Genomic DNA, 15,700 nt, shown 5'->3' on the forward strand with positions numbered 1-15,700 from the left:
ACTTGCCAACTCTTAATTTGTAGAAAGATGATAAAACTGGCTTAGGAGTCTTTTTATACACGGCATCTTGCCAAGAAGAAAGTTGATCAGGGCTGATTTCAAGAGGTCTGACATCACCTTTCCTCATTTATTCAGATGGATACACTCCTGGGGAGTCATTCCGCGCTTTTCTAAAGCAACTGACTGCCAGAGAGCCATAGTACTTGTTTTGCAGACTGAGGTGAGAATCTGCACTATTCCCAGAGCTGGTTTCAGAGGGTGGAGAGGTTGGGCATTTGCCAGGGTCACAAGACCAGCAGAGGGCCAAATGCTCTAAAAGTGTGATCATTTCCACTTTGCACAGATGGGTTTTGTTCACATATAATACTAAACCATGGTTTATTAAATTACGGTTTATTAAACCATGGCTTAGCATTATGTGTGAACCCAGCCAGCAGCTTAACTATGGTTTATCAACTATGGTAAGAGGTTGCTCATTAACCAAAGCTTGTAGCTGGTTTATAAACATTAATTAAGGTTAATCATAGCTTAGCATTACGTGTGAATCTGGACCTCCTTCTTTACTATAGTTATGGAGCCATCACCACTCAATAGCTACGGAGCTGCCCGTGAAGAGTGGCAAAAATTCAATTCGCTCTCAAGGCTTGGCTGCTCTGGCTGTCACTGTCAACTATTCTGTGATGTAATACACCAAAGTTTAAGTCAGGGAAGGGGAATCTGTGGCCACCCCAGATGTTGCTCGGCTACAACTCCCCCACCTTCCCTGACCACTGACCATGCTGGCTGAGACTGATGGGAGTTGAAGTCTTAACAACATCAGGAGGGCCACAGGTTCCCCATCCCTGGTTTAAGTGCCAGACACCTCGGCTTTATTTATGGTTTGTTAACTATGGTTAACATTAAACATGGTCAACATTAACCACGGTTTAGCATTATATTGCATTTTTAAATTGTTTTTATTTTTTTAAATTGTGTTTTTAAATAGTTTTTTGTGTTTTAAAATTTGCATATTTGTTTTTATTGTTTTAAACCGCCCAGAGAGCTTTGGCTATGGGGCGGTATATAAATGTAATAAATAAATAAATATGCAAACCAGGCCAATATCCGGAAAGAACAGATGTAGCCTCAGAGAATTCTCAGTTTATGTGTATTGTCTCTTCCAGGTTAGGGCCACCCCACTGACAGTGCCTTGCCTGAGGGCCCCTAAACTCCTGAAGCCAGCACTGACTATACCACTTCAGCCTGGACCTATGGATGTTCCCTGACTTAAACACATGCAAGAGTGAGGGGGACTCCCTGCTTGTGGTAAAGCAATCCATCATCAGGGAAACAGGGTTAGAGTAGTCTTGATGTAGAAATTTACTAAATGGGTAGAGGAGCTGAAAAGAAAAGAAAAGAAAAGAAAAGAAAAAGGCAACAAAAAGGCAGGTAGGGGATCATTTAAAAAATAGGAATCTGCAACTCTATTGCTTCATTTGGTGTAATGCTCTTAGGTCTGGTCTACACATATGGAAAAATGAGGCAGAAGGATGGTCTGTACAAACTCCATATGTGGTGGGGATGCCATTTTTAACCCCTATACCCCAAATACACTTGAAGTAAATAAAATAAATAAGGCATATCACAGAGAAAAGTTCCAAGGTGGCCTGCTTCCTGTTGAACTAGATTTCTGAGTGCAGGAAAGCATGGAAAATGACACCTCCTCTCATTTGCAGTCTGAAGTGCTAGTGTTAATTCTACATGAAGAAGAACGACTCTGGCAGAATAGCTGCTGTTCAGTCCAGTCTGGTTAGGAACATTTGAAAACATCAAGAATCCAGCTGGGAGAGAGCTGGGTATGAATTGAGAGAGGGGAGAGAGAGAGACAGAGACAGAGTCCCTTCCTATTGTAAGGATTCAGATTTGTACATTTATTTCTCTGCTGCCTTTGTGCATGACACAAGCGCCATCTGGTGCAGAGCTGCTCTGCTTGCATCAGTTTAAGGCTGTGCAGTGTTCTGCCTCCGGCTCAATTTCTAAAGGTTTGCTCACAGTCAGAGATTTCACAGGTCACAGTTTCTCTCTCCCTGCAAGTGACAACAGCAACCCTCTTCTTCTGCATTTAAAATTCAATTACAAATGCCCTGGAAGGAACCAATAAATAAATAAACCAATTAATCTCCTCTAAACTCCAAACTGTCCTATGCTTGAAATCACCCCAGCCTGTTCCTGATCTGTTCTAGCCCTGTGAGGTCGACTCCCCAACTCCTGGTCTCCTTGAACTGTTCAGGCCAACATTGCCACATATAGACTCGCCACCTGCTGCTCCCCAGACACATGGCTGTGTGTCATACAGTGCCCAGGCTATTTATAGCTGCATTATGCGCAGATTAACACTCACTTGATAAGTAACAAGTGAGTTACAGCCCTATAAATACATCAAAAGGCAACAGGGAAGGCTGGTCAGCTAATTGGGGGAAACTGACACTGAGAGGCCTGTAAGTGAGCAAGCCTTCCAGAAGGGGGTTGCATGAGGAACAAGGGGAGATCCTTCAGTTTTCTCTCTTTTTGTTTTGCTTTTGGAAACATACCAAAAATTAAACCAGCGGAGCTTTTTAAAATTGTACGAGGGCTTTTACATTCTGGCCCTCGGGACATTATAGATTCATCTGTAGCCCGCTGTGATGAATTTGCCAGGCATTTTCAAGATAAGATCACTTGCATTCGTCGGGACTTAGACTCCAATATTATAGCAGTTGGTCCTAATGAAGCATCCAGAGCACGGTCTTGTCCCCATTTATTGGATGAGTTCCAGTCGGTGCAGCTCGAGGATGTTGACAAGATCATTGGACTGGTGCGGGTGACCACGTCTGTTCTGGACCCTTGCCCCTCTTGGCTGGTGAAAGCTAGCAGGTCCGGAACCGCCGACTGGGCCAAGGAGGTAATAAATGCCTCTTTAAGGCCTCCCTGACTGCCTAAAAGAGGCGGTGGTGAGACCGCTCCTGAAGAAACCCTCCTTGGACCCAGATAACCTGAACAAATATAGACCTGTGGCGAATGTTCCGTTCCTGGGCAAGGTCCTGGAACGGGTGGTTGCCGGCCAGCTCCAGGGGCTCTTGGATGACACTGATTATCTTGATCCATTTCAATCCAGTTTTAGGCCCGGTTTTGGCACCAAAACAGCCTTGGTCGCCCTGTATGATGACCTCTGTCGGGAGAGGGACAGGGGGAGTGTGACTCTGTTGATTCTCCTTGATCTCTCAGCTGCTTTTGATACCATCGACCATGGTATCCTTCTGGGGAGACTCACGGAGTTGGGAGTCGGGGGTACTGCTTGGCAGTGGCTCTGCTCCTACTTGGTGGGTCGTCACCAGAAGGTAGTGCTTGGGGAACACTGCTCAACACCCTGGACTCTCCGTTGTGGAGTCCCACAGGGATCGGTACTGTCCCCCATGCTTTTCAACATCTACATGCAGCCGCTGGGTACGGTCATCAGGAGTTTTGGGGTGCGTTGTCATCAGTATGCTGATGACACGCAGCTCTATTTCTCCTTTTCATCCTCTTCAGGTGAGGCTGTTAACGTACTAAACCGTTGCCTGACCGCGATAATGGACTGGATGGGGGCTAATAAACTGAAGGTCAATCCAGACAAGACCGAGACGCTGTTGGTGAGTGCCTTCACTGCCCAGATGGAGGATGTTCATCCTGTTCTTGATGGGGTTACACTCCCCTTGAAGGAACAGGTTCGTAGCTTGGGAGTTCTTTTCGATCCTTCCTTGTCTCTCGAGGCCCAGGTGGCCTCGGTGGCACGGAACGCTTTCTACCATCTTTGATTGGTAGCCCAGCTACGTCCCTATCTGGACAGTGATGACCTCACCTCAGTTGTTCACGCTCTGGTAACTTCTAGGTTGGACTACTGCAATGCGTTCTACGTTGGGCTGCCCTTGAAGATAGTTCGGAAACTACAGTTAGTCCAGAATGCAGCGGCCAGACTATTGACGCGGACCAGACGGTCCGCTCATATAACACCTGTTCTGGCCTGTCTGCACTGGCTCCCTATTTGTTTCCAGGCTAAATTCAAAGTGCTGGTTTTGACCTATAAAGCCCTACACGGCATGGGACCGCAATACCTGGTGGAACGCCTCTCCCAATACGAAACTACCCGTACACTGCGCTCGACATCTAAGGCCCTCCTCCGAGTGTCATCCCATCGAGAAGCTCGGAGGGCGGTGACTAGATCCAGGGCCTTTTCGGTGGTGGCCCCCGAATTGTGGAATAGTCTCCCCGATGAGGTACGCCTGGCGCCGACGCTGCTATCTTTTCGGCGCCAGGTGAAAACCTTTTTATACTCCCAGGCATTTTAAAAATGTTAAAAATTTTAAATATTCTTTTTAAAGAAATTGTTTTGTAGTGTATTTTAAAACAGTGTTTCATTGCTGGTATGTTCTGATGTTGTTTGGTTTCTGTTCTTTGTTTGTTTTGCTTTTTGATTTTCTTATATTTGTTCTATTCATATATTTTCTTGCTTATCTTCTATGTACACCGCCCAGAGAGCCTTTTTGGCTTAGGGCGGTATATAAATTAAATTAAATAAATAAATAAATAAATAAATAATAAATAAACCGCAATCAGAGCCAAAGCAATCTATGGAAGAAAATCTGTGTATCAGTTCCTTGTAGAGGAAGGAGTTGGGGGGGTGTTTCTCCCCTCCAGTGGTCCCACTACTGGAGTCCCTGCTAGTCAGCCTGAGCTCCTACTGAAGGAGGAAATGGCTTCCTAGACACAAGTACCAAAGCAGGCCATTGGCCCGAATAAATCACTGAGTGGCACAGATGTCGCTTCTATGCTGGAGTTCTTTAGCAATTCTAAGGAGCTGCTGTGCTTTTCCACAATTAGCTGGAAGCGGAATTGAAATGGAGGCGATGCACAAGTGCTTAACATAGTACTACATTATCCAGTAATGCCCCTCCTACCTGCAAGATCCCCCTACAATATTTATTCACAAGTCAGTCCCATTCAGGAAAGGTTCCCCACAATGTTAATTAAAAACTTCCTCTTGTAAGTTTAACCGGTTTTATTACTTCCTACTGAGGTGAAAGCTTGAATTAGTTATTTCCTCCCATTTATTTTCTGTTTCTTTGATTACGAGGAGAGAAAGCTAAAACTTAAAAGCTTCTCCCCCTCCCCATACCACCCAAACGACCAAAAAAGAATAGGAACTGACATTGAGGTGATCAAGATACTCTTTTCAAGGAGTATTTAACAAGCTATTCATCACTGATCTTCCAGCCAAGTTCACCAGGAAATAATAAAACCAGCTGACCCAGCCAATGGGAAGTGTTTAATTAAAGGCACAGGAGTTCTCAGTAGCTTTCTGTTGCCCACACTAGATAAGGTGGAAAGGATGGAAGCAACCTAGTACTCAAGTTGGGACCTTTTTAAACTGGAATACCATAGTTAAACTATGGAATACACTCCCAGAAGGTGTAGTGATGGCCACAACTTGGATGGCTTTAAAACAGAAGTAGACAAATTCATGGAGAAGGCTGTCAATGGCTGCTAGCCCTGATACCAACATGAGCACAATTATCATTATTCAGCTTTTGCCATATGATAACAAAGCACTTCCTGAAACAATATGCAAACGGAAACACCCCTATCCTTTGAAATTCACCCCTCTCCAAATTCTGTGATGCAGTTCTCTAGCCAATTAACATATACAAAAACGTATATATTGTGGGAAAGTGTACATTAAAAAAGCATACATTAGTGAAAATAACATAAACATGCATTATAACAGGAAAATGGCTTGCAAAAGTGTGTCTATCAGGCAAAATTGCATAAGAAAATATGTTTGTTGTTAGGTGCCTTCAAGTCGATTACGACTTATGGCGACCCTATGAATCAGCGACCTCCAAGAGCATCTGTCATGGACCACCCTGTTCAGATCTTGTAAGTTCAGCTCTGTCGCTTCCTTTGTGGAATCAATCCATCTCTTGTTTGGCCTTCCTCTTTTTCTACTCCCTGCTGTTTTTCCCAGCATTATTGTCTTTTCTAGTGAATCATGTCTTCTCATGATGTGTCCAAAGTATGATAACCTCAGTTTCATCATTTTAGCTTCTAGTACTTTAGGAGAAATTTGCACTAAAATGCTGATAAATTTTCATGGGGGCTTTTTATTTTAAAAAAATCACACACTGATGCAGAAATGTGGAGAACTCAACTAACACTAGAAAAATGAGAAAACAAAGCTGACAGATTCATCCATCTCTGAAAACTGTAAATTAACCTGATAATTGTTGTGTATGGTTGGCTAGTTTTATTTTGCTTTAAAGGGTATTGTTTTTGTTGTTGTAACCTGCTCTGAAGCCTTGTGCTGAAGGGTGGGTAAGAAATAATAATAATAATAATAATAATAATAATAATAATAATAATAATAATAATAATAATAATAATAATAATAATAATAATACACCCGCACTCACATACACACACACGCCGTGACTGACCTTGGAGCCTCTGGATTTGCTTTGTGAAGATCTCCGCCTGCTGTGCACTTGCGAGTCGCTCGTCCTCCAGCAAACCTACGGCAGAGAGAACAGAATCAACGGCTGGTACTCTGAGGAGGCAGCAGAGAATCCCAGAGCGCAGCCTTCCCTCTCTGCCTTCTCAAAAGCGGCCTGCAGATTACCTTCTCTGCTATATCACTTCTCCAAGGGTACAACGTCCGTCTGGTGTCCCTGAAGTAGAGCGAAATCTCCCTGGGCAACTGGTCAGGCCAAGTGTGGGCCTTAGTGAGGAATGAATCATAGCATCGTAGAGTTGGAAGGGTCCTATAAGGTCATCAAGTCCAGCCCCCTGCTCAATGCAGGAATCCAGATGAAAGCATATGGAGGGCGGGACTGGCATTCCCTGCATGACGTTGCTGTTCAGGTACTGGCACCCATCACACGCCTGCCAGGGTGGCCCTACTAAGTCAAAATGAGATCTGCCTAGTCTAACATTATGTCTCCAACAGCACTCCACCAGACGTTTGTCTTCTGGAGAACTTGCACACAGGGCGCCGCGGGGCTTACTGGTGGAGGCTGTTCCATTAAGGCATATGGGGCACTGGCCTACCAACCACAGATGGGCCGCAGCTCAGGGGCAGAGCATATGCAGAAGGTCCCAGGTTCAGCCCCCGGCATCTGTAGACAGGGCTGGGAAAGACTCTGCCTGAAACCCTGGAGAGCTGCTGCCTGTCAGAATAGACAGTACCAAGCTAGGTAGCCCAGTGGTCTGACTCAATATAATCTATGAACCCTCAGCCAGCCCCCACCACTTACGCCTTATCCAGCGGGTGGCCCTGCTTATCCGCTCCCTCCACCTTAGTTGCACTGTTGCCCTTGCAGAACTCAGCAGCCAGGAGGATGGAGGCAAAGCCAGAACGAGCTGGGACTGCCTGCCTGGCACCACCTACTCTTTGGGCTCCCTGCCTCCCACCCCACCAGCCACCCCGGCACTTCCAGACAGATATAAAAAACTGCCCTGCATCAAGTCAAACGATTGGTACATCTGACTCTACTCTGTGACGACGATGGCTCTCTGGAATCTCAAGCCAAGATTTCTGTCAGCCCATTGCCGGAGACCTTGTTGGGCAGAGATGACAGGGATTGAACCTGGGTCCTTGTGCACGCAAAGTATGCGCAGTTTTGTCTCCAGCATCTGGTACACTGCCTCTGAACATGGAGGATCCTTTCCAAGCAATCATTCATGGTTTCGTCCTCATAAGATCCTAAGAAGAGCCCAGCTGGATCAGACCAAAGGCCTTTATCTAGTCCAGCACAAGTTCTTACAGCGGCCAACCTAGCACGCCTGGATATATTTGGGGGACAACAAAAAACATACCGCTTGCAGGAGAAGCACAGTCTCACCTTGCAACTCGAGGGAGTCCCCTTCGTGCTTGAGGGCCGCCTCTCGGGCCTCTTCCACCTCGTCCAGCAACTGCATCACTTGGGCTCGCAAATCTCGTTCCACCTCTTGGTCCAACAAGTCTGACCCTTTCTCATCATCTGAAGAGCCCAGGTCCCTGACCTCCTCCTCCTCTTCCTCATCTTCTTCCTCTTCTTCTTCCTCGTTCACTTCCACATTGGGAGCGTCCACCTCACCTAGCAGGAAACACATCTCTGTCAGTAAAAGACTGCTTGGGAGAGGAGAGAGACCCTTCGGCAGTTGCCACTGGGCCTGCCTGCAGGCCTGCGCCTCCTGGGTTCAGCTACCTACGGGGAAGCGCTCGCTTTGGATAGCGCACCAGTCGCACGTGTGGGAGCTGAGGGTTCAAGTCCCACCTCTGCTGTGAATTCACCGCCATGAACTCATTCTCTCTCCGCCTCATGTAGGCAGAAAGGGAACAACAGAGGTTGGGAAGGCAGATTGCTTCTTTGATCTAAATCAAAGACGTTTGCATTCTGGAGGGCTTTTGACTCTTTAAATATAATTTTAATCTGATTTATAACACATCCCCTGCATTTATTTATGTTTATTTTATTATCTGCTGTCTCCTGCTTTTTGTTTGCTTTTTTTTTTTAAGTTCTTTTTATTGGGTTGTAACAGTTTCAAGAAGGAGAGCCATTAGCAACATAGGAACTGAGTCAGACCTTTGGCCTTATGCAGCTCAGTATTGTCTACACTGACTGGCAGCAGCTCTCTAGTGTTTTAGACAGGGGAGAGTCCCAGCCCAGCCTGAAGCTGCCGGGGATTGAACCTGGGACCTTCTACAAGCCGAGCAACTGCTCTACAACTGAGCTATTAAAAAATGCAACAAAGGCTCACAACACCTTTAAAGACGAACCAATTTATTTTGGCATAAGCGTTTGTGGCGTTTTACAAACGTTTGTGCCACAATAAATTTATGAGTCGTTAAGGTGCCACAAGATTCTTCGATGTAATTTCTTATTTTTTCTTTTCTTTTTGTGGAAGCTGTCCTGAGTGCCTCTAAGTTGAAGCAGAAAAGCAGGGTGCAAATGTTTTGAATAAAGAAATCAATGAGGCACAGATGCAAAACCAATAACAAAGAGCAATAGGAATTTTAACAGCCTGCTGTGGAGATAACACAGATTGCAAACGAGGGTACGACATGTCTAGAGCGTGCTTCAGTGGCGACTGAGTGAAACCCCCCCCCGTTGCACCCAAGGAACAGGGCGGACTGGAGCCCTGGAAATGCCCTCGTACATTGTTCCCGTTAAGAAAGGCGTTCTGCACAAACATGCAGTCCAGCTACACCTTTCCCAATGTGAACCTCAAATACAGCACACGGTGGCCGCTTAGGGCGTTAAGTGGCATTCAGTTAGCTGCTCTGGGTTTAGAAAGGGAGTCCACAATATCCTAATGTGCAGGAAGTATTCAGCGAAAGGCAGCTTATCTCCTACCCTCACAACACTCTTGCAGTGAGCGTACGGTTGCCAACTCTTTTTCCTACAGGGCTCCTGTGCTTTTTAACATGCAAATTGATTAAATCTCTTGAAACAAGGCTATCTGAATAGGGTCCTGCTCAGGATGAAGACGGAAGGTTTTAATAATCATAATCATAATATTGCTGGATAATCTTTATGTGAGCACTTGGCACCATCTTCTGGCAGACAGGCATAACTTCTTCAAGAGGGAGATGAAACTAGGAACAGGGCTAGGATTAACCTCAGCCCTTATCACCGTACAGCAGAAAGCCACACTTGGATTGCAGGCCCTTGTATGGTCAGCTAAGAGATCCAGAAGGCGAAACGTGTGCCTTTCTTATTTCCTAGACTAGGCTCTGTTTTCCTTTTTCAAAATCCCAACTTCTACATAAAGAGAAAACAGGATGAGAGGAATCCTGCTCTCCCTCCGTCAGCAGGTGAAGACTTTTCTGTTCTGACAGGTTTTTGAGAACTGACTGCAAGGGCTATTAAACAGGGTGCTGTTCATACTGATTTGCATTGTGTGTGCATGTGTTTTAATCATTATGTTTTAAATGGTTTTATTTTTATAGTTAAACTACATTTTATTTATATGTTTTTAACTGTATTTGTTTTAATTTTTGTAAGCCACCTTGAGTCTCAGTTCTGGGGAAAAGGCAGGATCATCATCATCATCATCAATAACACAACAACCCAGCTCAATGACAAGAACTGCAATCACATCACAGTGCCACAGCTTGTGTATGAGCTTGGAAAAGTTACTTTTTTAAACTACAACTCTCATCAGCCCCAGCCAGCATGGCCACTGGATTGGGCTGATGGGAGTTGTAGTTCAAAAAAGTAACTTTTCCAAGCTCGCTGCAGCAAAGCTACACAACCCTAATCCAGTCATTACTTGTGGGTTCAACATCCTTCCACCTTCCCTGAAATGGAGGTGAAACCTTCCTTCATACCTGCAAAGGGGTCCCACCTTCACAAGACTCTGCTACAATTGGGTTTTAAGAAGCAACGTCTTTGCAGTCCTTTATGAGCGCTTCCAGACTATCGCTGTTTTCAGGTGGGATTCAGTCACATACCGGCAAATTCAGGTTGCACAATTCAAGTTGATTTGGAGCTCTTACACAACAAACTTGCTTACCCACCACCACCAAAAAAACCAGACTTTTTTCAATAGGGAAAGTACAGAAAAGTGTGGGATAACACTTGCTTGACACAACATCAGCCGCTTCTAGACCTGTTTATTATCATGACCATCTTCCATCTGGAAACCTATGTCCACACTGTGGGAGGCTGTGTGGATCCAGAATTGGCCTCCACAGTCAGTTACAGACCCACCGTTAAAGACTTTATCTTGGAAGACAATCTTACTCGGCTACGAGTGATCACCAATGAATGAATGAATGAATGAATGAATGAATGAATGAATGATTGAGCATTCATCTTGATTTTTTTGCGGAGAGGTTAGATAATGTTACATAAAAGCAAGCGTTATCCCAGACTTTCCAGCATATTTTGTCATAATTTTCCTTTTTGAAAAAAATACTATCTTTGGTGGAGCAGGTTTGTTGAGAAGACCTCTCAGTCCTTTTAAATGAAAGTGTCAAGGACTAAACCAGGAACCTTCCACACGGAGCAAAGCACATAGTCTGCCAATGAGCTACTGTCTCTTATGATTGGACTGCTCACTGGGGCATTGCTAGGCCCTTAAAAGACAGGAGGCACAGTCAGGGTTTTTTGCATAGAATTTGCATGTGCTAATTCATACAGATAGAAGCAAATTTCAACCAGCTTTCAGAGGGGAAGCCGCTCTGGCTGTAATGCAAACCAAACATTATTATTATTTAAGCTTTTTAAAAAGGGGAGAAGAGCACAAGATTTGGGGCCCAATGCAAAGGACCCAGGACTTGGGGGGTCCTGGGGCACCCCCCGACAATGCCCCTGCATTAATATATGTAACCCAATATTCTCTGCTCTGGCAGCCAATGTCTCTGGAAAGTTCCATGCAAAAGGAAGTCGTTCCCCACTCTGATTCTTGGGGTCCTTTTAACTGGAGATGTCAAGGGTTGATTCTGTGACCTTGCTTTCATACGCAGAGTCTTTTACCATCACGTTATGGCACCTTTCCTCTCTGACAGCACCCTACTTAAACCTGAGCTTTCTCTAGCATCGAAAACTCTGAGACATCCAACCAGTTTCCTGCTTAAACTGCTTGAGAGCTGCAGCTGCTCTAAGGCTACATTTTTGAACAGGGGGATAGCTTGATGCACACAAGTCAATCGGGGGGGGGGTGAGATCCTGAAGTGCACCCACAATAGCAAAAGGTCAGGTCTTTTTCTTGGGAACTTTCCATATGAGTTCCCATCTCCTAGCAAGAGCTCCTTCTGTTCTTTCTCTCTTTTTCTGTGTAGGTCTGTTTCTGGCCCTGAAAAACTTCTTTGCCAAAGATCTGTCACTATTTTTGGGTGCAATTAAGTCACACACCGGCAAATTCAGGTTGTGCAGTTATCGTTCACTAGGAGGTATTACAGGATAAATCTGCTTCCTCAAAAGATCAGACTTCTGACGATAAGAAAAGTGATGGGGAAATGTACTGTTAAGTGTGGGGATAACACTTGTTTTGGCCCAACACCTAACTTCCCCACAAACAAGATTTTTCATATATGTTGTATGTTGGCAGCTGATGAAGGCGGAAGCTGAAACGTTTTGTTAATATAATAAAAACCTCTGTTTGGTTAATCACAATTACATTCATATATATATAGATATAGATGATATAGATATAGATATAATAGATAAAGATATATTAAAAGCTTGTATACTGCCTGAAGGATCTCTGGTCCAGGCTTTGCTGAACCTCCATGGGGAGAGAGTTCCATAAGCATAGGAAGCCTCCAAGATCAACTCTCTCTTGCTTGGACCATTTAAACCCGGCACACAGATGACAGTCAAACAGACTATACTCCCTGCTGAAATACAGGAGGCCCCACAGCAACCTGGGGAGCTGCTTTATGCTGTGTCATATATTATAGGTCACAGAATCGTAGAGTTGGAAGGGTCCTGTAAGGCCATCCAGTCTGACCCCCTGCTTAATGCATGAATCCAACTTAAAGCATCCCCGACAGGTGGCTGTCCAGCTGCCTCTTGTTGGAGCGTCCACCACCTCCCTAGGTCATTCATCCCTCTAGCTCAGTCTTGTCTACACTCTATACTGACTGGCAGCGGCTCTCTGGGATATCAGGCAGGGTTTCTCCCAGCCCTACCTGGAGATGCCAGGGATTGAACCTGGGCAGATGCTCTGCCAGTGAGCTACAGCTCTTCCCAAATAGGATCATCAGAAGTCAGACCTTTGGTTCACCTAGCTCAGTATCGCCTACACAGTCTGGCAGAGGCTCCCCAAGGTTTCATAGAATCATGGAATAGTAGGGTTGGAAGGGGCCTATAAGGCCACCCAGTCCAACCCCCTGCTCAATGCAGGAATCCAAATCAAAGCATTCCCGACAGATGGCTGTCCAGCTGCCTCTTGAAGGCCTCCAGTGTCGGAGAGCCCACTACCTCTCTAGGTCATTGGTTCCATTGTCGTTAGGAAGTTTTTCCTGGTGTCCAGTCGAAATCCGGCTTCCTGCAGCTTGAGCCCTTTATTCCGTGTCCTGCACTCTGGGACCATCGAGAAGAGATCCCGGCCCTCCTCTGAGTGACAACCTTTCATGTACTTGAAGAGGGCTATCACAGCATTTCAAGCATGGGGCATTCCTAGTCCTACCTTGAGATGCCGGGGACTGAGCCTGGGACCTTCTGCATGCAAGGCAGATGCTCTACCAGACAGCGATGCCCCTTCCCAAATCGGGCATCTGCCTGGTTTCGAACCTGCCCAGGTTCACGCAGGGAGGTGCAATGCAGGGTGGAGCCAGCTGGCTCCTCTCTTCCCCCTCTGTCCGCAGCAAGGAGGGCAGCACAACGGATCCTCTCTGAGCCAAAGGGGCCGGCGTGGGGCAGGCGCATCTCAGGCCAAGGCCCTCCTTCCCTTAGCCTGTCACACCTGCAGAGCTGCTGCCGGGCGGAGGAGAGGAGGGGAGAGCAGCAGCCTGCAGGAGCGAGCATCCGCGCACGTAGCTGGCCTTGCTGGGGAGAGCCCCAGAGGACAGCCAGGAGCGCCAGCTCTGGTCCAGCTGCGGCCAGCCCCGCCTGCCCCCCCCCAGAACTCGCCGGTGCAGAAGGAGTGGGAGAGAACCACGCAGTCCCTGAGCTCCGGGAGAGCCGGGATCTCGGAGCGTAGCCTCAGAAGCGGCGTTTGGAAGGCAAACACTGGGAGCTGCCTTATCCCGAGTAAGGCCCCTGGCCCACCTAGCTCCATACTGTCCACACTGACTGGCAGCAGCTCTCTCGGATTTCAGGCTAGGAGCTCCTCCAGCCCTACCTGGTGATTCCGGGGACTGGAAAGGGCACCTTCCGCAAGCAGTGCAGATGCTGTACCAGCAAGCTACAGCCTTTCCAAAACAGGGACACGAGAAGTTGCTTTGTACCGAATCAGGCCCTCGATCGTTCTAGCTCAGCATTGCCTGCACTAACTGGCAGCAGCACTGCAGGTCTCTCCCAGCCCTACCTGGAGATGCCTTTGGGGACTGACCCTGCGACACTCTGTGGGCACAGCAGACGCTCTGCCACTCTCTGGTCCTTCCCAAATAGGAACCTGCCTGAAACGAGTCAGGCCATCAGGCCATCTCACGGTGTATTGCCTGCACTGACTGGCAGCGGCATTCATTGAGGAAAGGAAACACGCTTATTATGGAAAGGACCTGGGAAGGCATTGCCTGAGCGCAGATGCCACACAGCCAGGCCTGACAGAGAGGCGCCATCACAAAATCCCCCACAATTCAGTTTGCCCCCTGCTGTCTCCACAACGGACACCCACCACCACCCCAAGGTCTTTCTTGTTCTGTACAGCAACGAAAGGGGTGCAGCTCTCCCTCCTACCTTTTCTTCTCTATAAAGCTTGCAAGTGCAGAGAAAGACTCAGAACACAAGAACGCAAGAACGCCCTTGTTGGATCAGGCCAAAGGTCAGTGCGCCCCCAGTGGAGCATAAGGCTTTAGCCGTCCCCAGTGGGTTGCTTCCAAAAATATGGGATTCAGAGGTATACTGCTACTGTATGTGGAGGCTCTCTTTGGTGATTGCAACCCTTGTGACTCTACACTGATCCCAGCTCTGAACCTTCCGCCCCAGAGGAGGAAGGAGTCGAGGAAAGGCAGGGGGAACAGACATCCGGCTTCCTGAATTTGCTCTGGTGTGGGGGAGCACAGCAGGGACCCAGGGAGCCAGGACGACTGGGTTCCCATGGGGAACAGAAGAACCCAGCAGGGTGTTTTTCTGCTGGGGGTGTGGGTGGAGCTGGGACTTGGGACTCCTCTCTACTACCGAGTTTGCACAGTGGGCCGGGCTGGAGAGCCCCAGAACTTATCCCCGCCAAAGACACACTGAAGGTCTGCAATAGGATGCAGGCATCGGCCTTCCCCATTTATTCCTAGTAGGACCCCTTCTTCCTAAGTGTTCCCTCCCAAATCTCACAAGCCTCTGAAGATTTCATCCTGACTCTGTCCTGGAGCCCGGCAAACAAGGGTTATGTAACTGGGTCATTTGTCCCTTGGGGGCAGGGAGGGGGGGCGGCCCAGGAAGGTCGTGGTTCCCCTTGGTCCAAAAGGAGAAGCCTCTTCCCTGCTGCAGCTTTTATGGGCGCAGTTGCAAGGGGAGCGGGGTCCCTCTCCAACACTGGGGGGGGGGGAGGATGTGGGGAGGGGCATCCCAGTTCTTCTGCCCCCTGGATCACTCGGGATGGAGCATTCCGTGAGCAGTGTGTCTACTCTGGCCACAACCAGCAGGACGGGGGGGGGGGTGAGAGAGAGGGAGACACAAGTTGGCTGGATTTCCTGAATGACCCCCTTGCCCCCACTCACCCCCTCAAAAGAAAGCCTCAGGGAGTCTTTGTTCCCCATGAGCTAGCCAGTTCGGTTTCCCAAACAGCCCCAAACTACTGAGAGGTATTTGGAGTGGGGAGAGGAGGGGGGCACACACGCGCGCGCACACACACACACCCTTCTCACCATATACACGCCATACCTGCCCGATGATATCACCACTGGCTATGAGGTCATCCGTGCAAGGCGTGACTTTTTTTTTTTTTTTAACAAAGAGCTGGTTGGGGGAGATTGCCCCATCCCCTTGATGAGACAAGAAGAGAGATGCAGTTTGGATATTGGGGCAGCCACAGGTGGAAGTTGGGGGGGGGGAGAGGGGAA

General features: G+C 47.4%; 1 protein-coding gene across 2 annotated transcripts in view; it reads right to left on the bottom strand.

Annotated features, from left to right (window-relative positions):
- The window catches only part of CCDC136 (coiled-coil domain containing 136), a 46,232-nt gene that overhangs the window by 30,290 nt on the left and 242 nt on the right, over positions 1 to 15,700 (bottom strand). For both annotated transcript variants that reach the window (XM_061582648.1, XM_061582647.1), the window contains exons 2-3: positions 7,893 to 8,126; positions 6,489 to 6,563 (exon numbers count right to left, since the gene is read on the bottom strand). In XM_061582648.1, the coding sequence (XP_061438632.1) occupies positions 6,489 to 6,563; positions 7,893 to 8,126 (309 nt within the window). The remainder of the gene's footprint in view (positions 1 to 6,488; positions 6,564 to 7,892; positions 8,127 to 15,700) is intronic.

The sequence above is a fragment of the Rhineura floridana genome, chromosome 8, assembly GCF_030035675.1.
Source record: "Rhineura floridana isolate rRhiFlo1 chromosome 8, rRhiFlo1.hap2, whole genome shotgun sequence".
Lineage (NCBI taxonomy): Eukaryota > Metazoa > Chordata > Lepidosauria > Squamata > Rhineuridae > Rhineura > Rhineura floridana.